Genomic DNA, 23761 nt, shown 5'->3' on the forward strand with positions numbered 1-23761 from the left:
GATATGGCATTTCACCATGTTGGCCAGGCTGGTCTTGAACTTCTGACCTCAGGTAATCTGCCTGCCTTGGTCTCCCAAAGTACTGGAATTACAGGCATGAGCCACTGAGTCTGGCCTTGCTATAGGGTTTTTGCAGATGCCCTTTATCAGGTTGAGAAGTTCTTTTCTACTTCTTGTTTGCATATATATATGTGTGTATATATATGTATTTTTTAAAATCATGAGTGGATGCTTTTTTTGCCCCAAACCAAAAATGGTCAATAATGAATGGATGCTTAATTTGCCAAATGCTTTTTCTGCATCTACTGAGGTGATCATAATGGTTTTTTTATTTTGATCTGTTGATAAGGTAAATTACATTGATAGATTATTTTTCAAATGTTGAACCAAAGCTGCATTTGTGAGATAAACCATAATTCATCATGTATTATGTGTTAATGGTTTCATATATTGCTCAGTTTGATATATTAGTATTTTATTAATAATTTTTACAAATTCTTACCTGTCTATGAGGGATATTTGTAATTTTTTTTTATAATGAGTTGCCTAATTTTGGTGTCAAGGTAATGTATTCTGGTCTTTGAATGGGGAGGTGTTCTAGTCTCTGGAAGAGCTTGTGTAGAATTAGTATTAATTAGCTGATTAATTGTTTTTTAGACAAGGTCTTACTCTCTTGCCCAGGCTGAATTGCAGTGGCATGATCATGCTTCACTGCCACCTCAACCTCTTGGGCTCAAGCAGTCCTCCCGCCTCAGGCTCCCAGGTAACTGGGACTACAGATGCCCACCATCTGTAGTGGGCAGATGCATTACCATGCCCAGCTAATTATTTTTTGTAGAGACGGGGGTCTCACTATGTTGCCCAGGCTGGTCTTGAACCTTTGGGCTCAAGCGATCCTCCCAAAGTGCTGGAATTACAGGTGTGAACCACTGTGCCTGGCCTGTTAATTCTTTATTCAGTGGTAGGATTCACCAGTGAAGCCACTTGTCTCTGGAATTTTGTTTTGTTGTGGTAAGATTTTAAGTATAAACACATTTCTAATAGATATAGGGCTGCCTAGGTTATTCTTGAGTGGGTTTCACTAATCTGTGTCCTTCAAGGGATTTGCTCATATCCTCTGCATTTTTTAATTTATTGATATAATGTTCTTAGTATCATCTTCTCCTTTTAAGTTCTGTAGAGTCTGTGTTGTATCTTCTCTTTAATTACTGATATTGTAATTTTTGTCTTTTTTATCGTTGCAAAGAACCTACTTTTAGTTTCATTGATTTTGCTCTGTTACTTTTTGAATTTTGTTCATGTCTTTGTTATTTGCCTCCTCTTTATTTCCGGTTTAATTTGCTCTTTTTCTGATGTTTAAGATGGAAGCTTAGACAAACAGTAGTGTGTTTCCATTTCCCAGTCCAACCTTTATTCTATAGCTCTCATTTGTTTCACTTTTACGTATATTGTAACCCAGAATATATTATCTGTGCTTTACACAGTGTATTTTAAAAATATATGTCTCCACATACTTTACATTTATGACCCTCATTCCCTTTTGTAGATCTAGGTTTCTCTCTCTGTTATTTTCCTTCTGCCTAAAGAACATCCTAGAAGATTTTTCTGTAGTGCAGATTTGCTTGTGACGAATTCTGTCAGTGTTGCTGAAGGTTGAATTCTTAAGTTGACAGTTTCAGCATTTTAAGGATGTCATTCTACTGCCTTCATATTTTTTTCCTTAGAAGAAGTTAGTGGTGGTTCTTTGTTCCACTTCATGCGATGTGCATTTTATTCTCTGGCTGCTTTTAAGATTATCACTGTTTTCAGCAGATTATAATGTGCTTTGAAGTGGTTTTTTCTTTTTTATCACATTTGGGATTTATTAAGCTTTTTGGATCTGTGAGTTATAGTTTTCATCCAATCTAGAAATAATTTGGCCAACATTTCTTTAAATATTTTTTCTGTGATCCTTTTCTGGCACTCTAGTTCATATATATATCATATATGTCTTACATATAGATTACTTCTACGTGTAAATTGTACCTCCATTGGGTCACAAGGCTTTGTTCGCTTTTCTTTCTGTGACTCATTTTGGATAATTTCTTTTTCTGCAATGTCTCATTTGCTGTTAAGCGCATCCAGTGAATTTTTCATTTCAGATACTGTATTTTCTAGCTGTTGACATTCCATTTGGTGCTTTCCCCCTAACCGTCCATTTCTTGCTTCATTATGTTCATGTTTTCCTCTAAGTCTCAGCATCTCTATATAATAGCTGTCATTGTGTCTTTGTCTGCAGCCCTACATCCCAGAGTCCTGCCTGCTCCCTGTGCCCGTGTCTGTCCTGCCTCCTGCCTCCTGCCTCCACTCGCACTCACTCACTCTTCTCCACCGTCTGTCTCTGTCTCTGTCTCTTTCAACAGTCTGATTTGAGATGGATCAGAGCCTTTTAAGTTTAAAGTTTGCATAGGATGTAACTTCCAGTGTGCTGTAAATATTGACATTTAAAAATGAAAATAGGGCCGGGCGCGGTGGCTCAAGCCTGTAATCCCAGCACTTTGGGAGGCTGAGACGGGCAGATCACGAGGTCAGGAGATCGAGACCATCCTGGCTAACCCGGTGAAACCCCGTCTCTACTAAAAAAATACAAAAAACTAGCCGGGCGAGGTGGCGGGCGCCTGTAGTCCCAGCTACTCAGGAGGCTGAGGCAGGAGAATGACGTGAACCCGGGAGGCGGAGCTTGCAGTGAGCTGAGATCCGGCCACTGCACCCCAGCCTGAGCGACAGAGCGAGACTTTGTCTCCAAAAAAATAAATAAATAAAAAATAAAAATGAAAATGAAAATATTGTATTACTCTTTGAAATGTTTCCAGTATAGAATCTAAATACCACAGATACGCCCACCACCACAGATATGCCCATCATCACACTTTTTTTTTTTTTTTTTGATGTGTATAAGCTCTACGTCACTGACTGGAAAACCTTTGCTACTTTTTCTCCTAGCGCTCATGTTTTCATTCCACTTGTTCCCTCGAATTGCACCATAATGTAAACATTTTTATGCTTATAAGTATTGTATTTGTGATTTTTTATGCTCTTCTGTAACTAGATATACAGGTAGATAGATTGAGCTTTTTTTATTATTATTTTTGAGACAGAGTCTTGCTCTATAGCCCAGGCTGGAGTGCAGTGATGTCATCTCAGCTCACTGCAACCTCTGCCTCCCGGGTTCAAGTAATTCTCCTGCCTCAGCATCCTGAGTAGCTGGGAGTACAGGTACCCGCCACTATGCCTGGCTAATTTTTGTATTCTTAGTATAGACGAGTTTCACCATGTTGGCCAGGCTGGTCTCGAGCTCTTGACCTTGTGATCCACGGGCCTCGGCCTCCCGAAGTGCTGGGATTATAGGCACGGCCCAGAACTCACTATTTGAAAAGTTCCTGTAACTAAGACTCTTAAGTGTTAAATATTTGCTTTTGAACGATTGTTGCAGTTGTTATTTGTACAGGCTCCTGCTTCTGGTTTTTCTTCCGTTGTCCTGGCTGCCTATCCTTTGCCTCATCTCCCAGCCCCTCGAAGTGAGGGAGCCTCAAGGCTTCATCCTGTCTTTGGACCTGTATAGTCAGTTCCCTGGTGTCCTGGCTATCTTGTGACAGAATGCTTTTATACCCCAAATGGCTCCCAAGCTGCCCTCTCTGTCCAACCTCTCCAAGCACTCAAGAATGATCTGTCAGCTGCCCACTCAACGCCTCCACTGGGATGCCAACTTGAAATCTCAAGTTAATGTATCTGATTTGAACTTCACACAGTTGTGCCCTCTACAGTCGTTTTATCTTCATGGTAGCAACTCTGCCTTTTCCATTGCAAGGTCAAAGATCTTCTTTGACTCCTTCTCTCCTCCCCTCATGCCTAATCTGTCAGCAAATTCTGGTGTTGCTGTCTTCAAAATCTGTCCACTTCACCTGCTCCCACCCTGATCCTAACCATTACCATCTCTCACCTGGATGATTACAACAGATACCCACAACTGGGCTCCTGCTCTGTGATCCGTTTATATGCTCCTGTCCCTCCCCTACTGAGACCCCTTTCATGGCCCCATCTCACTCTAAATCAGAGTCAGCTACCTGCAGGGGTCTGCAGGGCCCAACACCCTTTGCATCTGCTCCCTCTTTGGGCTCAGATCCTCTTCCCCCACCTCACTCTCTGACTACACTGGCTTCTGCAGGGTTCACGGAACATACTAGGCCTCTTACCATACCCACCCTGTTTCATCTACGTGGAGTGTCCTTCACCCCAGTACTCTCCTTCTTCAAGTCATCATTTTCTCTGACCTCCCTGCTTAAAATTGCAGCCTCTCCCCACTTTCTACTCCTTCTGTTATGTAATTTATGTATTTTCTCTCCCTTCCACTAGAATGTACTCTTCATAAGGGCGGGAATTATGTCTTATTGATGTGTCTCCAGGGCATAGAACTGTGTGTGGCACATGGTGGGCAGTCATCAACTGTTTGTGTAATGAATGATGAATTTAAGCAAATTCTGATGATAATTAAACATAAAATAACATTTCACCTGCAGTGTATCTCTGAAAATGATGATGGGGTTACTATTAGCATTTTCGCTGATTAAATTGATGCATTGGTAAATGAATATTATTTTATGCTAGAAACAAAGGTCCAACACCAGATTTCTTCCATTATTTTGTCTTTATAGATATAAACACTCAGGACTTCTTGTTCATATAAATAAATAGATGGGGATGGAAGTTGTCATGTTATGGCTGTGCCATTTTGTCTTTGGACTTCCAAGTTAAAGGCCAAAGATCATAAAGTTTTTTTTTTTTTTTTTTTTTTTTTGAGACAGGGTCTCACTCTATTGCCCAGGCTGGAGTGAAGTGGTGCAGTCGTGGCTCACTGCAGCCTCAAATTTCCAGGCTCAAGCAATCCTCTCACCTCAGCTTCCCAAGTAGCTGGGATTACAGGTGCACACCACCACACCCGGCTAATTTTTCTTTTTTTTGTGGAGATGGGGTTTAGCCATGTTGCTCAGGCTGGTGTCGAACTCTTAAGCTCAAGCAAGCCACCTGCCTTGGCCTCCCAAAGTGCTGGGATTACAGGCATGAGCCACTTTGCCCGTCCTCATGTAAAGTGTTTTCATGATTTTTCCACTGACTATTAGATTAGGTTCCTTCTTCCATTTTGTTGAAAGTAGAGAATTGGAAGCCACCTGACTTGGAGAAGACTTTGTCACTCAGTTGTTGGAATCCTTTGCTTCAGTTTCTGAAATGTCCACCAGAATCACTTTACCAATCCCTGTCAGCTGCAGGGACATCAGAATGCTTTTTTGCCCTGAATAGTTACATCTGTCACCCCTCACTTCAGAGCAGCTTTGCAGGCTTTTGCTGGAAATGCTGAGGAAGAGTTGAGAAAAACAGCAGTGTTATTATTATTTTTTTTTTTTGAGACGGAGTCTCGCTCTGTCGCCCAGTCTGGAGTGCAGTGGCCGGATCTCAGCTCACTGCAAGCTCCGCCTCCCGGGTTCACGCCATTCTCCTGCCTCAGCCTCCTGAGTAGCTGGGACTACAGGTGCCGCCACCTCGCCCAGCTAGTTTTTTGTATTTTTTAGTAGAGACGGGGTTTCACCGTGTTAGCCAGGATGGTCTCGATCTCCTGACCTCGTGATCCGCCCGTCTCGGCCTCCCAAAGTGCTGGGATTGCAGGCTTGAGCCACTGCGCCCGGCCAACAGCAGTGTTATTAATTTCAGCATACTAATATGTATACCAGTGTAGTGTTTTAAAAATCTTATTACATTCTTCCTATTTTCACCCAAAACTTGGAGCTCCAGATTCAGCCCATTCAGTTTATCAAAACGATCTGCCATATACATTAATTGTCAAACTAGTCAGCGAAATCAGACTCTTTCCCTCAGACGAAAGTCACTTCATTTTCATTCTAACAACATGCCTCTGACAGCCATCTCACTCTGAGCTCCTGTTCCTAGTTAGATGGGTGAGGCGTGGAGCCGGTGCCCTGGGTAGAGGAAGGCACCATGGCTGTTGTTTCTTGGCATCCTCTTTGCTTGGCTCTCAAAGGGGCGATGCCTGCTTTTACAGTGGTTTAGGGTTTGAAGTTACTAAATGAAGTTTTCATCATCCATGCCATCAGACTCCACAGTGTCTGAACCCAAGACACTTCAGCATGAACCAGGACATACTATTTATAATACCATGCTTTGTCCTTTACAGAAATGAGCATAGGCCAGGCGTGGTGGCTCATGCCTATAATCCCAACACTTTGGGGAGGCCAAGATGGACAGATCACTTGTGGTCAGGAGTTTGAGACCAGCCTGGGCAGCATGGTGAGACCCCATCTCTACAAAAAATTAGCTGGGCGGTGGTGCACACCTGTAGTCCCAGCTACTTGGGTGGTTGAGGTGGGAGGATCACCTGAGTCCTGGAGTTCGAGCCTACAGTGAGCTGTGCACTCCAGCCTGAGCAGTGGAATGAGACGCTGTCTCAGAAATAAATAATTTTTAAAAAGGAAGAAATGGGTATAGATAGGGAAAAGCAAATGGAGACGCAGACCCTACCTTAATGCGTCGCTTTGAGGTGGCTTTACCGTTATTAGTGTGTCACGGGTACTTTTGCCCCTAGGAATGTCCACTCCTCAAGGCAGTTCATTCTAGTACAAGGAGAGATGGGAGGTAGGCGTTTTTGCAGGGAGGAAGAAGGTTGTAAAAGAGGAGGTGGGATGGAGAGCTGGCATGACTCCTTGGCCTCAAGGGTGTTGTCCACAGATTTGTTACCAGACAGAGCATATGTGGATGTTGGCCATCTAGAATCTAGAAATGGATTCTGTCACAGTGATTTGTGCCGACATACCCCTTCAAACAGTTTGTTTTCCCAGGGCTCCCAGTAGTCTTGAAGACACTGGAGTATGGTTCCTCAAAGGTAGTGGGGAGTGGGCTCTAAAGCACAAGGAAAGAGGAGGATAATTCCTCTAATTGTGACAGTGGGGCAGGGGCCAGGCTGGCTGATTGAGAGCTGAGTGCCAGGAACTTCCCTCAGTTGCATTCCATTATTGTATTTTAAAACCTAGTTGTCTGAGAAGTACAATGTTTTCAGCCCCAGCAGCCGTGGACAATAGTAACATATATTTGGCCCGTCCTGGACTTGTATACTGTGCTCTGGGCCACGGTGCATGTGTAGTTACAGACATACTCAGTGAGTCCTCTACCTGCCAGCTCTGGAAGTAAGCAGGCCTTCCCTGAACCGTCTCCACTTTGGGCCAGGCCCTCCCAGAGCCAGGTGCAGAAGGTGAATCAGAACTCTTAAGCTGGGGACATCATGAAGGAGACCTTGTAAATAAGAGATGCTCTTGGGTTTCATCACAGTCCAGTCTGCTCCCAAGCTGCTTTTTAAGTTGGACTGTGGAATTTCTGGGCAAATTCAATAATAAATAAGCAACTTTGGATCAGGTCTCAAAGCTGTGCAACTTCAAAGAGGGAAAAAGAAGTACTGATGCAGAAGCAGATCATTTTCCTGAGAGAGATTTGTTTCATGAAAGAGAAAAAAATAGAACAGTCTGTTCTCACTTTTTAATGAGTTAAGAGAAGATATAATCCTAATAATTATTAAGTAAGAACTCGACTGGAGCAGAGGGAATAAGGTAAAGTGATAATCATTTTAGACCAAATAACATATTTGAAAGTGGCAGGCAATAGAGTTGAAACTCTGTAATCCATGAAATGAAAAGCCAACTAGAGAAAAAACATAGCATGGCAGGATGGAATGGCCAGAGCACAGCCATGTCCAAGGTGTCTCGCGTGGGTAGTAATCATTCCTAAGGAAAAGAAAAAGGACAGCACAGTGCAGCAGCAGCGTCCAGAAGCTGTGGTAACAGGTCACAGAGCAGACTGCATGGTTTGTAACGTTAAGCTGGACGTTGGATTTCTGTGTCGTGCCACAGTGGTCAATATCAGAATACGTGTAAGACACCAACATCCACACATGCTTTGACGAACAAGGATATATACTCTTGAGTATTTTATACCTAAGATGCCACTTATTTGAAAAGTTCTTATATCTGGCGTTAAAAATTTCCCCAAACAAGTGTCTTTGCCAAAGACTTTATACTGCCAGTCACAAATCCAAGTGTGTTTATAAAACTTAGAAATACGCATCTCAAAGAAGTGGAGGAAGGCTAGAATAATAAATGCCGTTGGGATGAGTAAGCAACCAGTTAGGAAAAAAAATACGACCTTAGTCTGTAATCAGTTGATGAATGAATGAGCTGATTACATGTAATCTATGAAACCATTAAATTACTAAAAGAAAACATAAGAAGGTATTGATACAATCTTCGTTGGGAAAAGCCTTTTTTAAGCATGACACCAAAGACAGAAACCCTAAAGAAAGATTAGCTTCTTAAAAATGGAAAACTAGTGTTCAGAAACTACAAAATCAAAATGCAAACAGCAGCCTAAGAAAAATTGCTTGTAACATATAAAAAGCAAAGGCTAATTTTCTTAAGAGATTTTTATATTAATAATTAAAAGATGAATACCTCAGTAATAAAAGGAGAGTTTCAGAACATTGATCATTCAGTTCTTAAAAGAAAAAACATAAATGACCAGTAATAATATAAATTTTAGCCTCACTGGTATTCATCAGAGAATGTAAAATAAAAGAGAACTAGTATTTCTCTTCTATCAGATTGGCAAATAAAAAAAATGTCAGGGTCCAGGTAATGCCAGTTTTAACTGATAGATGACATAAATGTTGATACAGTCTCAACTCTTAAGGAATGGAATTTTTTTTTAATGTTGATTTGTTTGAGGCTAACAACTTGCTGTTATGCATTCATTTCATATAAAAAATTGAGAAAAGTGGTAAGATTTAATATTGCTGGTTTGTTCATGATAAATATTTTAGGAGAAGTTGAATTTTAACTTTAAAATGGTGCTAATTCTGTCAAATTTGGAAATCGAGAATAATTTAGTTTCTAGTGGCTTTTCAAGCTCATTCATGCTGGAGTGCCCTCTGCTGGCACCAGCAGCCATTTAGTGACCCCTGGCTGGGTACCATATGAGTACCCTGTGGGGTCTACAGGGTGTGGGGGGCAGGATAAAGAGGGAGTGGGGGTACACAGCATGTAGATGGCAATGTCAGTGATGCTCAGACCCTGGGCATCCTCCTTTGTGCCTATTAGCCCGCATTTCCAGAAGGTCTGCTCTGTTCTGAAGGCTGTGCCAAGCAATCACTGAGGCAGTGATTCTGTCAGGTTCACTGCTGTGTCCCCAAGGCCTAGAACCATGCCCAGCAGAGGGTGGTTGCTCAGTAAGGGTTTGTTGGTCACTGTTAGTCTTGTGTCCTCCAATTGACATTCTCTTGGGGAGACCAGCAGTAAGCAGATAAAGAATTCACTTAAGGCACGAGATGTGTTCAGAGGGTTGTAGGTTCCAGGAAGATGGTAGGATGCAAGGAGGCAAGGCAGATGGCCCCAGAAGGATGTCCCTTCCCTTCCCTGAGGGTGTGCTTGGCCCCATGAGAAGACAGCAGGCATGTGACAGCATGGAGCCCATTCCTGTTCAGGAGGGGGCATGACTTCCACCAGTGTGTGTGCATTTGGTAATGGAACCGAGGAACTCCGCAGGCCTGTTTTTAACCTCCTGATTCTCTGTATTTGCCATATCCTAACAGAGTGTTTGCTTTTTGTTTCCTTTTTTTTTTAATTTAAAGGATTTTTTTGTTTTGTTTTGTGTTTTTTGATAGATGAGGGTTACTACCAGGGTGGAAAATTTCAGTTTGAAACTGAAGTTCCCGATGCGTACAACATGGTGGTGAGTAGCCTGCGTTGAGCCTGTTGTTTTACTTCTCGGGCGGGGCTGCCTGTGGCTGTGGCCCGCCACTGGCACAGGGCCCTAGCACTCCTCTCTGCGTGTGTCCATGTGTGACTGAGTACTCACTTCAGTATTTTTGTGATGAATGTCACTCATCAGCAGTATTTAGAGTGTTAGTAGAGAATTTGTTTATTCAACAAATACTTATGAGTACTATGTGCCAGGCAGCCTGCCTGTGTATTTTCTATAACTCTTATCTGTTACAGTCTGGCACTGAAGAAAAAAAGCATTGTAGTTTTGTTCATGGTATGACACCAAAATTCCAGGAGTCTATAAAATGTGTATTTTAGAATTTCAGAGAACGGTGACTTGTAGTTTAAACTATAAGTAATTTATACCTATAGTTTCATGTTAATCCCTCAAAGATCCTTTTAGGCGATGATTATACCAAATACCATTACATTATGTCTTTGCTTTGGTGCAACTTGCAGACCAATTAGGAGAGATAAAGTGTAGGAAGTTGATAAAGTGATAAAAATGGTAAGTAGAGGACAGTAGAGATACTGATCAATGATAGGAAACTAGTTTTTGAGAATTCAGAGAAGGGAAAGTAATGATCACTTTGGAAAGTGGTCAGGGCTAGTTAAGCTTTTAGGGGGAAATCCAATTGGAGTCACCCTGATGTGGCCCAGAACCAGGGGAGGGTGTTGTAGGTGACATGGAAACGTGGTGAACTGTGGTGACAGGTGTGGACATGAGAACTTGCAACCTGCAGAAGGTGGATGGGCCAGGTCAACTCGAGTGAAGAATTGGAGCTGGGGAAGAATAGAGGAAAAAATGAGAAAATTCAGAAGTGTGGGTTTGGTTGGGCATTTTCGATTTGGCAGTGACAAACCACTGGAGATTCTGAATAATTCCACACCCCTGAGTTGGGGTATTAGAGGAGGTGTGGCTGCGCCTCAGAGACGGGTGTGATGTGTCTAGGCCCAAACTGCCAGGAGTTGGCGTACGGGCAGTTCAGTGTGCTTGTTTTATTGGCGTGCATCGTGGATATGTTTTCCTCCTCACGTGTTCTAACTAACCCTCTTGGCCCATCCAGTAGGAAAGCACAAGCTGATGGTGCTGCCAGAGAAAAGGAAGCCTCACTCCCATCATGAGGATGTGGGCATTTGGGACACTGTGCCTGTGACTTCGCTTGTGGGAAGTGTGCTCCCACTGCCTGACGAGTGGAGGTGCCCTGACCCCAGCCACAGGGCTCCATTCAGTGGCTGCAACACTTGTTTGAGAAGCCAAACCTTCATCTATGGAAATTGACTTTTTACCAGACTACTCCATTTAGGGTTCTTTTTGAAATGTAATTTTTGGGGATGGGGAAGAGTAGGCAGTCCAAGTAATTTTTTAATTTGTAGACAAAGACGGGAAAATACACATTTCCAGTCTTTGTCCATCCACCACCTGCTGAGACTTTCCATTCTTCCCAAACCACACTGAGAAACCTGGTGACGGAGCACTGCACCGTGTCCAGTGCGAGGTGGTTTCAGAGGCTTGGTTTCAGTACAGATATTTAGAATTTGGGGACTCTTTGGTGGTTTCTGGAAACAAACAGGCATACAGTATCTAAAATTCTATATTTAGATTTGCTTCTAAATATTTATGACAGACTGTTCTGGATGTCATAGCAGGGAGTTAAGTGTAAGCTGATAAACTTTCCAGATAAGTCATGAGGCATCAGAGAACCATCGTTTCAGGTATATCTGGCATAATCTAGTAGCAGAGCTCCTTGTTTTCACTATAGGAAGAAAGCAAACTAAGAGAAAATACCAGGTAAGGAATGGGCATGATTGAGAGCCTCTGTGTGCCAGGTGTCTTCACTCACTTTATTCCATTCTTCTGATAGTTCTGTGGGTTGGTTGGTTGGTTGGTTGGTTTAGTTCGTTATCTGAGACGGATCTGGAGTGCAGTGGTGTGATCTCAGCTCACTGCAACCTTCACCTCCCGGGTTCAAGCAATTCTCCTCCTCCTCCTGGGTTCTAGCAGTTCTCCTGCCCTAGCCTCCTGTCAGTGGATGATCTTAACATTTATATCTTTATACATTAGGAAGTTAGGGTTCTGAAAGCTAAAGTTAAAAATATTAGCTTTGCCAATGGAGACAGCTGAATTGTTGAAGTCACTTCATGTCCAGGGCTGCCCAGCTTTTAAGCATGTGCCCTTCCTACCACACCAGGTGGTGAGAAAATGTTTGTCATACTGTCTTGTCCCATTTGTGACTTCAAGAAATAGGAAGGAAAATGGAATAAAGAATGACTTGAAAGCCACTGAGCCTTGAAGACTTGTTTCCCTTATTCCTTTGAGACTGGCACAGAGGTTGAGGTGGAGGGTAAGGTTTTAATTTTCCCAGTGATTTTCCTGCCTTCTCTCAGACCTGCTATTCCTCAGCCCTGCCCCCCCTTCCTCACTCCCAGTCCCCATGGGAAAACATCATCCTGTGCAGCCTTTCTGAAGTTTGGTGTGCTGTGTTTGACCTTTAACTCTGTAATGATGATCTTACATTTTTCTATTTCCACTGCTGTCTCTTTTGGAAGTTTCGTATATGATGGGCTGGTCAGATTTCATCAGGAATAAAACCCCATGTTCTCAAACCCAGAAGTATCGAGAGCAGCTGGTGACTCTGCATGAACCATGTTCCTACTCTGCTTCTGTAGGGTCCTTTCCTCTCCTCTCCCCAGCCTTTCCTTCCTGTCCCACCAGCTTTTTTTTTTTTTTTTTTTTTAATGAGGCGGAGTTTCGCTCTTGTCACCCAAGCTGGAGTGCAGTGGCTTGATCCCGGCTCACTGCAACCTCCACCTCCTGGATTCAAGCGATTCTCCTGCCTCAGCATCCCGAGTAGCTGGGATTACAGGTGCCCACCACTACGCCCAGCTAATTTTTGTAGTTTTAGTAGAGATGGGGTTTCACCATGTTGGCTGGGTTGGTATCGAACTCCTGACCTCAAGTGATCCACCAGCCTTGGCCTCCCATAGTGCTAGGATTATAGGCGTGAGCCACTGCACCCGGCCTCCTGTCCCCTTCTCATGTTTTCTTCCTATCTGCCTCTCATTCAGGCAAGCGTGGGGCAACTTCCTTAGGGGCCAGCGTGTATCACTGGTGTCCCCATCAGGGACCCTCCAGAAGATCATTAGGGTGCAGTACTTGGTTGAACACAAAAGTAGTTGCATTTGCCATGTTTATAATGAATCATTGCTTACAGACTCTCCCGAGCATCTCTTTCCCAGTGGGCTGTGAGCCCTGAGGGAGTGCCAGCCGTCTTGCCCACACTATTTCCAATGTGTAGCCTGTCATGCTAGGCAAAAACACAGATTGTTTTGGTTGCCCCTCTCTCTGCCCCCCACAAACTTAACAGTGTAGAAAAGAGATGAAATAATTCAGCCAGCATAGGAAGATCACATAGGCACGGGCATTCAGGACAGAGTATGAGGGCACACTCTGAAGGCGCCGCGTGGGTCAGTGAGAGCGGACACAGCGGCGGCCAGTGCGGAGCCTAGGGGTGGGCTGGCACTTCTCAGATGCTTCTCTGCTTCACTGCCACGACTGACTTGACACAATTTCTGTACTTCATAAGGACTTTTTTCCTAAGAGTTATAGTTCCTGCAGTGAAGGTCTATTAAGACTGTGAATGTGGAAAACCTTTAATAAAGTCGATCGTCATTTCAGAATAAATTTTTAAAAGAAAAATGTCTATTTGGAATCCCCCACCCCACCCAATATCCCAGCAGCTAAAATTCAAATTTTTTGTGTGTTTTTGTCCCTTTGCCTCTGAAGTTTAACTCCCAGCCTAAAGCTTGCCTTGTAATTTGTCAATTTAGAAACTGGCCAAACGGATGTAGAGACATTGAGTGAGCTCCTACATTGTGCCAGGCTCCATGTCAGACACTGGAGGGCCAAGGATGGGAACTTGGTGACCTTTTAAGAATTTCAGTCTCTGGGGAGACAGACGCTGACATGATAATGAGGAGCCCGGGTAGTGATGTGGGCGACGGCTATTCCTCAGGCTGGTGGGGATGCCCAGAGGAGGAGCACATGATGTGGCCTGGGGATGCCTTGGAGGAGGAGAGAGCCTTAGCCCAGACCCTAGCTGGCCTGTGGTGTCACACAGCCCACGGATGTGTCAGTCAGGACTGGTTGGAGGAAGCTATGTGCTGCAGCAGGAGAAAGGATTACTGCTCTTTGTTCTTGGCTCTGGTTTCCTCCTGGAAGTGAAGACACCACGTCTCCTCACATGTTTTTGGCCAAATCAGATAACATGACCATGGCCAGCCCGGAGGGACTGTCCTGCCGTGGGCCCTGGAGGAGGAGAACCAGAAACACTTGTTGAATAGCAGTGATGACGACCACAAGTGACACCTGAACTCCCACTCACCTTCTTCATATGAAATTATCAGACTTTGTAGGGAATTGAGACAACACGGCCATGCAAAAATAGAATAATAATCACCCGTAATCTCTCCACCCAGAGATGATCACCATGACTCTCTAATGTCTGTTGCAGACAGTATAAATCCTACATACCAGTGGGGTGATGCTACACATAGTCTGGTAACTCGGGGCTTTCCCATCATAATATGATGGACGTACACATTCATGTCAGTCAGTGCACGACTGCATCATCATTAATAGGAGTACTTCCTTGTATGATGTGTCATTTAAACGAGTCCTTTATCATTGGTCACTGGCTGACCAACCTTTTGTAGTATAAAGCAGACTTTCTGTAAAGAGCTAAGCAATAAATATTTTAGGCTCTGTGGACCACATATGGTCTCTGTCCCATATTCTTTTTTGTTTTTTCAACAACCTTTTAGAAATGTGAAAACCAGTCTTTGACCATGTGAAAACAGTCCCAGCCTGGATTTGGTCTGTAGGCTGTGGTCTGCTGCCCCAGAATAAATAGGGCTGTGAGGTAAGTCTGGGGCATGCATCTTATGTCTGTCTGCCTCTTTCCTCTGGATCAGTTCCTAGACATGGCATTGTGGGTATTAAGTAATTGATGCTCCATTTTAAGGTTCTGGATAAATCCTATTAAATTACCTTCCAAAGAGGAATGTCAGTTGGCATCCTCACCATCAGTGTTTGAAAATTCCCTTTCCCTAAACACTTACCAAGGTAGAATGTTTGCCTTTTTTTTGTTGTTGTTGCCATTTTGGGAGGAAATGGTATCTCATTTAATATCCGGTTGTCTTTTTTTTTTTTGAGATATAGTCTTGCTCTGTCCCCCAGGCTGGAGTCCAGTGGCACAGTCTCCGCTCACTGTAACCTCTGTCTCCCGGGTTCAAGCAATTGCATTTTCATTTCTTAAGTCGGATGCTGAATAGTATTTCCCACTAATTAGCTGTTTATATTTTTTATGAGCTGCTATTATGTCTTTTGCCCATGTTTCCCATTGGGGATATTTGTTTTTCTTCTAGGTTTACTAGAGTCCTTACATGCAAAGTATGTGAAACTTTTTTCTTAGGTTTTTTAGCTATGCTATAAATTCTTTGTTTTGCATTTGCCATCTTTAGTTGTTGTTCTATACAAGTTTTGTTTTTTTGTTTCACTGCTTGAGTTTTGTGTGTTATGAAATGCTTAAAGCAGCCTTCAGACCCCAAGATGGTCATCTACATTTTCTTCTAGTCCTCCTATAATTCTCTTTTATGTTTAATTTAAATGCATCTGGAACACTGTGTTTTTCCAAATGGGTAGCCAGTGGCCCACCAAATAACCCAGTTCTCTATTGGTTTGAAAGGCCAGATTTGTCATACATTAGACTCCTGGCAGGGTGAGTGATGGTGGCCATGCCAAGCACTGAGGGGAAATGTGGGAGGGCTGGGCATTGTTTGTCTAGCTGTGGGCCACTGGGGTTGGGGGGAAGGGGCTGGGGCCTAATTCAGTTTGGAAAGTATGTGTGTGAGAAGCCAGGTGCAGAGTTTTGCCCTCTGTTCTGGAACCACAGTTAAGAGGACCATTGACAAAAGTAGGTACCTGTGTTAACATCAAACTATGGAAGGTGTAAAGGGGACAGGAGGAAGGGCGAATACCCCCAAGCCTTTGGGAGATGTGGTAGCACCAGGCTGGGTGGTCATGTGTGAGGGCCTCCACAGAAGGGGCACCTGCTTGGGAGGGAGAGTGAGTTTGCCAATTTTCTAGGTTCCTGCAAAAAGAGTTGGTGACTCGGCCTAGCACTAGACTGCCACCATCCGATGACCCAGGCGGGGGCACACAGCCCTGCCCCTCATGGCAGTCTGACCTTCCCTCTGCAGCCCAAATGCCTCAGTGGAAGGAAAAGATGCAGTTGCTCCTTTCTATTAAATACATTCCCATTTATTTATAGAAAAGCACAATGTGAAATTTATTTAAACTCATTCTGAACCTAAATTCTTTGTCCTCAGACACGTGGATTTGCACAGTCAGTTTAATCAGTTTTTTGGAGTCTACTGATTTTGTGGTATTTTGAAATTAGAAACAATGCTCGTTAGAGTGTTGAAAAAGTATTTTTGGTTTATAGAAATAAATAAAAAGATGAAACTATAAAAGTTTACTAGAAAGTTAAAGAGGATATTTGGATGGTGAAGTATTTTCTAAGTATGGCATCAAAGATAAAAATTTGATTACAAAAATAACCTCCTCAGAAAACATCATAAATAAAAATTAATAGCAAATGATACACGGGGAAAATGTTACCCATTTCACAAAGGGTTGATTCCTTTTTGAGATGACCTTTCTGATGAGATCCTGTGATTTGACACTTCTGCATGTTAACCAAGGGTACCTTGCTGTGGGAAGTCCTGGCGAAGAGGCCCTCTCCCTCACTGCAGGTTGTGGGGGTGGTGGGTGTCACGTCTTCTGAAGAACATGAGCAGTGTATCAGAAGCTAGGGTTTCTGACTAGCAAATCCTCTTGCTGGGCTTCATCCTGAGGAAACATTTCATCCAGGATGAACCCTGCATTGATAGAGCAGGGTTGGGAGAAGAGGAAGCAACCTGGGGGCCCAGAGGTAGGGAAGTGCTTGTTAAACTCGGGCAGGTGTACCATAGAATGCAGGACACCATCTGAAACAATGGCAGAAATAGCTAAAACATATGTAGCACAGCTTTCTTCTATAAAGAAAAATGAGTATGCTGCATGCACACTATGTGTGTGGCCTAGAAAAGAGGCATAAAACACATGTACTTCAGGTGTCACATAATTTCTGGGTAGCATTTTGATGGACTGTATATATTCTTACATAAAAAGCAAATGTGAAAGACAGCATAATTTATTATATATTTACATATTTCATTTCTGTTGTCCTTTTCTCTTGAGTATGGATTGCCTTTGTAACAACGAAATCTGTTTGGTTTGGTTTGGTTTGGTTTTCTGGTTTGGAGGCAGGGTCTCGCTCTGTCACCCAGGCTGGAGTACAATGGTGCGATCATAGCTCACTGCAGCGTACAACTTCTGAGCTCAAGTGATTCTCCCACCTCGCCTCCTGAGTAGCTGGGACTACAAGCAGGAGCTACCATGCCCAGCTCTTTTTTTTTTTTCCTGGAGAGACAGGGTCTTGCTATATTGCCCTGGCTGATATCAAACCCTTAGCCTCAAGCGATCCTCCCACCTCGACCTCCCAAAGTGCTGAGATTTTTTTTCTCCTGGGCATCTATTGTTAATTATATTTTCTTCTTTTAGGTGGCCTCCCTAAGTGAGCCACAATGCCTGACCTAGAAAAATCTTAAAAGAACTTTATCCAAACATGCCAAGTCATAAATGATGTTGATATACTTTATCCCCACAAGTTCATTTTCATTCTCTTTCTCTCCTTTAAATATTAAGTGGACTAGGGCTTTCATCTAGGAAAACGTATGTGACAGTAGCATCTTCAGAAAAATCCAGCAAAGGGAACAGGCTGTTCTTGCAAGGAGCAGTAACTTTAAGCCATAGTAACTTGTAGTGCAAAGGAATCTGGGGCTTCTGGTTGGATTTGGGCCCAGAGGATGCAGAACTATTCCCTAGAGTGCACTGTGGATACCTGCAGTCCCAAACCCAGGGGATGTGGGAGGTGACAAAGGTCCAGTCACCAGCACTGTCAGCTGGCAGGACATTTGGGGCTTGTAGAGAGGTGCTCAGAAGCCCATGGGGTAGACTTTGCTGCTGAGACTAGCCCTTGTGGACGCAGCCCATCAACACATGCCTCGTGGGTGAGGTGAGCCAGTATTCAAGGTTGAACACATGCTCAGCGAGTCAAACTACATACTGAGTAAGCCATGAAACAAGCGTCTAGATAGGGTATGTGGTAAGGCTCTGGCCTGGATATGTGATTTGCAGAGACTGTCAGCGTGATCTCTCATTCTTTCTGTGTTGCAGCCTCCCAAAGTGAAATGCCTGACCAAGATCTGGCACCCCAACATCACAGAGACAGGGGAAATATGTCTGAGGTAAGTTTCTTGTCTTTTCTTTCTTCTACATTCGTGAGTGTCACGTGTGAGCATTGGGCTTTTAAACATGTTGTCTCCTCTGAGAGAGGATTTTGAGGCATGCCCAAGATTAGGATGAGCTTGAACTCAGCTGAAGTAGCTGCGGTTGCCTGCCTGCTCCCAAACCCTACCCTACCTTCTGCCTCCAGACCAGTGTCCTCTCATGGCCCTCTGGGGGCCACAGCCCTACCAAGTTCTTAGTGCAGCCTCCTTGCTTGCCCAGGATGGACCCTTGGGGTCCCTTGCCTTGTTCCCCCCTATTTAAATGAGAGACCACATTCCCTCCATGTGGCTGATTTTAGCTAAGATGAGAAAATATGATTAATGATGGATACCCAGGAGAAAAAATGTAGATAGCAGGCTTAAGACAACCTTGGGCACTTGTATTTAAGCTGCCTTCTCTCTACCAAAATGGTCCTAATAGGTGTCAGGGCACTTAGGGCAGGCAGCCTCTCAGAGCTTCGTGTCCACTGTGACTTGTGTCCCCGATCCCTGGCCTGGGCAGAACATCAGGGATCAGTGATTTCTCCTCCTAAGGCTGCTGGAAAAGATGTATGGGTGGATTGGTTGGTTTTTAAAGTAAGTTTCACGTTTGGGCTTTATTTTTTTTTTTTTTGCGCTTTGTCCCTTTCATCACTTTAAGGCAGCGAGATTGATTGCAGGGGCTTTGATATCAGACCACCTGGACCTGAGTCCAGCTTGCTGCCCCCGCCCCGCCACCCGGGGCAGCTGTGGGACTTTAGGCTAGGTATTTGACCCGTATGTGCCTCACACTTAGCCAGTCTGGAAAGTCGGCACAACATGTTTTCTTAGCACATTTCTCCTACTTTTGACATGAAATGCAATTAGTGGCCTAAGTCAGTTCTCATGCTCAACCTCCGTATCTCTTTTCTTTCGTTCCTCTCTCCTTAGTAAATACTAATCACCTTTGAAAGGAAATGTGTAAACTGTGGCTGCTGGAAATCTTACCTCAGGATGCCTTTCTCTTCACAAGTACAGTTAGTGCCCATTTGTCCATTTCATTTTTGTATATACTGCTCCCTTTCTTCAGTATCAGCCTCATTTTTCAGATAGTTATACATTTTACCAGGCATGCCTTTTTAAAAAAGCATCTTCTCTTTGAAGTATCTGTCCTTTGCGTATTGAAATGTTAAAATTCCACCATCTTTGGTTGCAGGTTATAAATGTGTTTGGCCCAGGCCCCCATTGCCCCGCTTCCTCCTGTGATTGTGAGGACACCTGGCTCACTTTCTGGGGGGCCATACTCTACTTACCTGTCTTGCCCCTGCCTCAGTCAGAATTGGGTGCAGAATAGGAAGCTCTCTTGTCCTTTTTGCCATCTTCTGGGAAATCAGATGATTAGCAAAGCCTGATAAGGATAAACAGATGGTATTCTGATATAAAAGCCAGACGTCTCAAGGAAAAAGATTGCCAGATTTGACCACATAAAAATTAAAAACACAAAATGGAAGGAGAAATGATCAACTGGATTAAAATCCTTGGTATGTAAATAGTCCTTACTATTCATTAAAAAAAGATGGATACTTCCTCTGGAAAAATGTGGCATTGGCTACAAACAGGTGATTCATAAAAGGAGAAATAGAAGTGGGCAGTAAATATCTAAGGGGATGTTCACTCTCATCGGTAACCAGAGAAAGGTGCAGAAAACCATGAGGTGTGGCTTACCACTTATCAGATTGGCAGGCACAAAGGTAGATACTTGGTGGTGGGGCGGGGAGTGTGTGATAGAGAGCGAGCAGGCTCTCTCGTTGGAGGGTGTGTGTATTTGCACACCTTTCATTGGTCCTTCAGCCATGTAGACTACCTTTAACTCGAATGTACCCTTGGACTTGTCAGCTGCACTTCTAGGGATTTAATCTAAGGAAATAATGTGTCAGATTGATGTACAGGGACCACCTTGTTAGTGAAAAGCAGACAGTGTCCAGTGGCAGCTTTATGGTGTGTCCTGAATAAAGGGAAAGAAAAGCCCAGCCACACCTCTGGTTTGTGGTGACCACTGGACAGCAGCTAATCAGGCCCTTCCCACAGCAGGACTGATGGATGCCTGGTGCTCCACGGGCCTTTCATTTCTGGCACACAGAAGCACCGTCCTCTTTTAGAGAGATTTGCCCTGGCTCCACCTTGTTGTCCCAGCAGGGACACTTCCCCTGCTCTGACACAAGGTCAGAGGCTCCATGTCTGTGGGATTGGAGGGCCTAGGTCAAGAGCTCAGTCAAAGCTTCTCCTAGAGCCTAAGCTTCTATTACAGTTCCTGGGGTGTCCTCTGTCTCCTTGCTTAATGACATCTCTGATAGCCGAGTGTCTCTGTCTCCTGAGCTGTTGCTGGGACTGTCCTCTGTGAGGCCAGGCTAGAACTTCCTCAGTGACTGGGGGCACTGCACCCCTGATGGGCCTCACTGCTGCCCAGACCAGTGGCTACCACATGCTGGGGCCGGCCTTGCCTCCCCATTCCCTACCCTGCCAGATGCAAAGCCCTCCTGCTCTGGCTGTGTTGTTGACAGCAAAGCTCAGGGTGAGCTTCCTTCTCCTTCATTCAGCTAATGTTGATTGAGCTTAGGCACTGGCAGAGGAATTAGAATTCCCTGCTTTTATGGATGAAACGGGCATTCAACAAATAAATGACAAATATATAACTGAAGGTTGCATTAAGATCTATATAAGAAAATTATTAGCTAGATCAGAAATAATTCTTCCACTCTAGTAACAAAATGTAGCCACTAGGATTTGACTTGATTCCCAAAAAAGGTATTCAGAAGTTGACGATTCACATCCACAAGTCACCAGTACCTCTATCGGGTAGAAAGACATCCATCCAGTTGGTAGGGTATGTGATTTGAGTTTTCCTTTTTTCTTTTTAAGGCACAAGTAAATTTTAATGGTCAATTTAAGGTTAGTTATTTGTTTTTTTAACTGCTCTTCATAGACAATTAAGATTATAGCTTTGACTCAAACTCTACATATTTTTCTTCTGATCTAAATTGACTTTCATGAATTTAAACATGCTCTAATTCAAAAAAGTTTATCAGGCCGGGCGCGGTGGCTCATGCCTGTAATCCCAGCACTTTGGGAGGCCGAGGCGGGCGGATCACAAGGTCAGGAGATCGAGACCACGGTGAAACCCCGTCTCTACTAAAAATACAAAAAATTAGCTGGGCGCGGTTGTGGGCGCCTGTAGTCGCAGCTACTCGGGAGGCTGAGGCAGGAGAATGGCGTGAACCCGGGAGGCGGAGCTTGCAGTGAGCCGAGATCGCGCCACTGCACTCCAGCCTGGGCGACAGAGCGAGACTCCGTCTCAAAAAAAAAAAAAAAAAAAAAAAGTTTATCAGAGGTAACAATTATGGCCTATACAGCCTGATATTTTATGTGCAGATCAAAGCCACAGCACAATAATTCAACAAATGCAAAAGTAATTTTATCTCCAGAAGGAGGTTTGGCAATAAATTATACTTTTTCGAAGTATGGAATGATCATTTAATCTCTTTAAAATTATTTAATTGGCCGGGCGCGGTGGCTCAAGCCTGTAATCCCAGCACTTTGGGAGGCCGAGACGGGTGGATCACGAGGTCAGGAGATCGAGACCATCCTGGCTAACACGGTGAAACCCCGTCTCTATTAAGAAATACAAAAAACTAGCCGGGCGAGGTGGCGGGCGCCTGTAGTCCCAGCTACTCAGGAGGCTGAGGCCGGAGAATGGCGTAAACCCGGGAGGCGGAGCTTGCAGTGAGCTGAGATCCGGCCACTGCACTCCAGCCTGGGTGACAGAGCGAGACTCCGTCTCAAAAAAAAAAAAAAAAAAAAAAAAAAAAAATTATTTAATTTTTTTTTTAACTTTTTGAGATTATTGTGAAAATGCCAATCTTCTCTGTATCATCCCAATTTGAGCATATGTGCTGCGGAAGTGAGCACTGGAATGATCATTTCCATGAGAGTATATGGTGTGCCTTACAGCTGATAGACAGTCAGGACCAGGACTCTCAGGTACCAGCTTCAGAAATGGGGCCTCACCGGACCTCTGAATCCTGGTGTGCCTTCCCTGAGCATGGGCCCCTCACCTAAGAAGTGATTGATATTCAGAATTGTGCATTAATCTTTTATCCTCAAGCATTTTCTTTTGAACTTAAAAAAAAAACCCAGTTATTAAAATGTCATACGCTGAGAGCTCCCATTGTTGTTAACCTGCATCAACAGTGTTTCAGAATGTCGGTGCCCGTGAGCTGCCTGGGTTGGAAGAACAACACTGTTCATGAGGCATGTGCCCTTGGGCCTGTCTTCTCTGTGCCTTGGTTTCCTCCTGTATAAGACAGGGAAACAGTGATCCTTCCTTCACAGGTGGTTAAAAGCATTAAGTGAATTTAATGGCACAGCACCTAGGATTGTGCCTGACATACACATAATAAGCTCTAAGCTTCAGTTACTCTTGTTGTCATGTTGTCATTTTGTTGCCATTGTCATTTTCTTTTCTTTTTTTTTTTTCTTTTGTTGCCATTGTCATTTTCTTTTCTTTTCTTTTTTTTTTCTTTTGGAGACAGGGCCTCACACTGTTCCCAGGCTGGAGTACAGGGCCGCCGTCACAGCTCACTGCAGCCTCAAACTCCTGGACTCAAACAGTCCTCCTGCCTTTGGGACTACAGGCGTGCACTACTATGCCTGGCTAATTTTTAATTTTTAGTAGAGACAGGGTATCACTGTGTTGCCCAGGCTGGTTTCAAACTCCTGGACCCAAGCGATCCTCCCACCTTACCTCGGCCTCCCAGAATGCTGGGATTACAGGCATGAGCCACCATACCCAGCCACCATTGTCATTTTCTGAACATTAAATTGACAGATGTTCTTTGTGTGTTGTTTTAAACATGCTTTTCCTCTGCCTAAAACTTCCATGTCAAGTATTACAACAAATAGACAAACATAACACAAGACGTTATACTTGAAAATGTATATAACCTTGGAGGTAGAAATGCCTTCCTCAGCAAGAGGAAACTGAGAAGCCACAGAGGAAAAGGTGGGTTTAATAAAAAGTAGTTCTCCTGCATGGCCTAAAGACAAAATACGCACCGAGAGGACCAGTCGGCAGTGTGTAGGCACCTGTGGCTGCTCCTCACTAACCACTGTGTGTCTGTCTTTTTCAGTTTACTGAGAGAACATTCAATTGATGGCACTGGCTGGGCTCCCACAAGAACATTAAAGGTAGAGTCTGTGCCTTGATCATAAGTTGTCCCTGTGGTCCTCTCCCTGCAGTAGCCAGCCTCCTGAGAAAGCAGCACATGTCCTTGCCTGTCACATCCACACCAATGGCCAGACACAGCCTGCCTCCTCTTCTCCCTGCTGCCTGGGCTACTTAGCCAGTCACTGACCTCAGTCAGTTTGGGCCGGATGAGCATCCTTGTTGGCTTTGCCAGTCACCATTCTAGAACCAGAGATAGGAGCCCAAATTGCAAGCT

The 23761-nt window shown here is 44.0% G+C and overlaps 1 protein-coding gene and 1 non-coding gene across 19 annotated transcripts in view; one reads left to right on the forward strand and one right to left on the reverse strand.

The window, feature by feature from the left end:
• UBE2F (ubiquitin conjugating enzyme E2 F (putative)) overlaps positions 1–23761 on the forward strand; it is a 76501-nt gene that overhangs the window by 40986 nt on the left and 11754 nt on the right. For 6 of the 18 annotated variants that reach the window (XM_065526358.2, XM_065526357.2, XM_005574770.5 and 3 more), the window contains 3 exons: positions 9752–9819; positions 18193–18263; positions 23450–23507. In XM_065526358.2, the coding sequence (XP_065382430.1) occupies positions 9752–9819; positions 18193–18263; positions 23450–23507 (197 nt within the window). Of the gene's footprint in view, positions 1–6223; positions 6337–9751; positions 9820–18192; positions 18264–21182; positions 21382–23449; positions 23508–23761 lie in introns of those variants that run through there. The other 12 variants (XR_012421634.1, XR_012421633.1, XR_012421631.1 and 9 more) reach the window with 6 other exon arrangements.
• On the reverse strand, positions 22128–22229 carry LOC123568127 (U6 spliceosomal RNA). The gene has a single exon (XR_006691352.2). It is a non-coding gene; the product is annotated as a U6 spliceosomal RNA (small nuclear RNA).

The sequence above is a fragment of the Macaca fascicularis genome, chromosome 12, assembly GCF_037993035.2.
Source record: "Macaca fascicularis isolate 582-1 chromosome 12, T2T-MFA8v1.1".
Classification (NCBI taxonomy): Eukaryota; Metazoa; Chordata; class Mammalia; order Primates; family Cercopithecidae; genus Macaca; species Macaca fascicularis.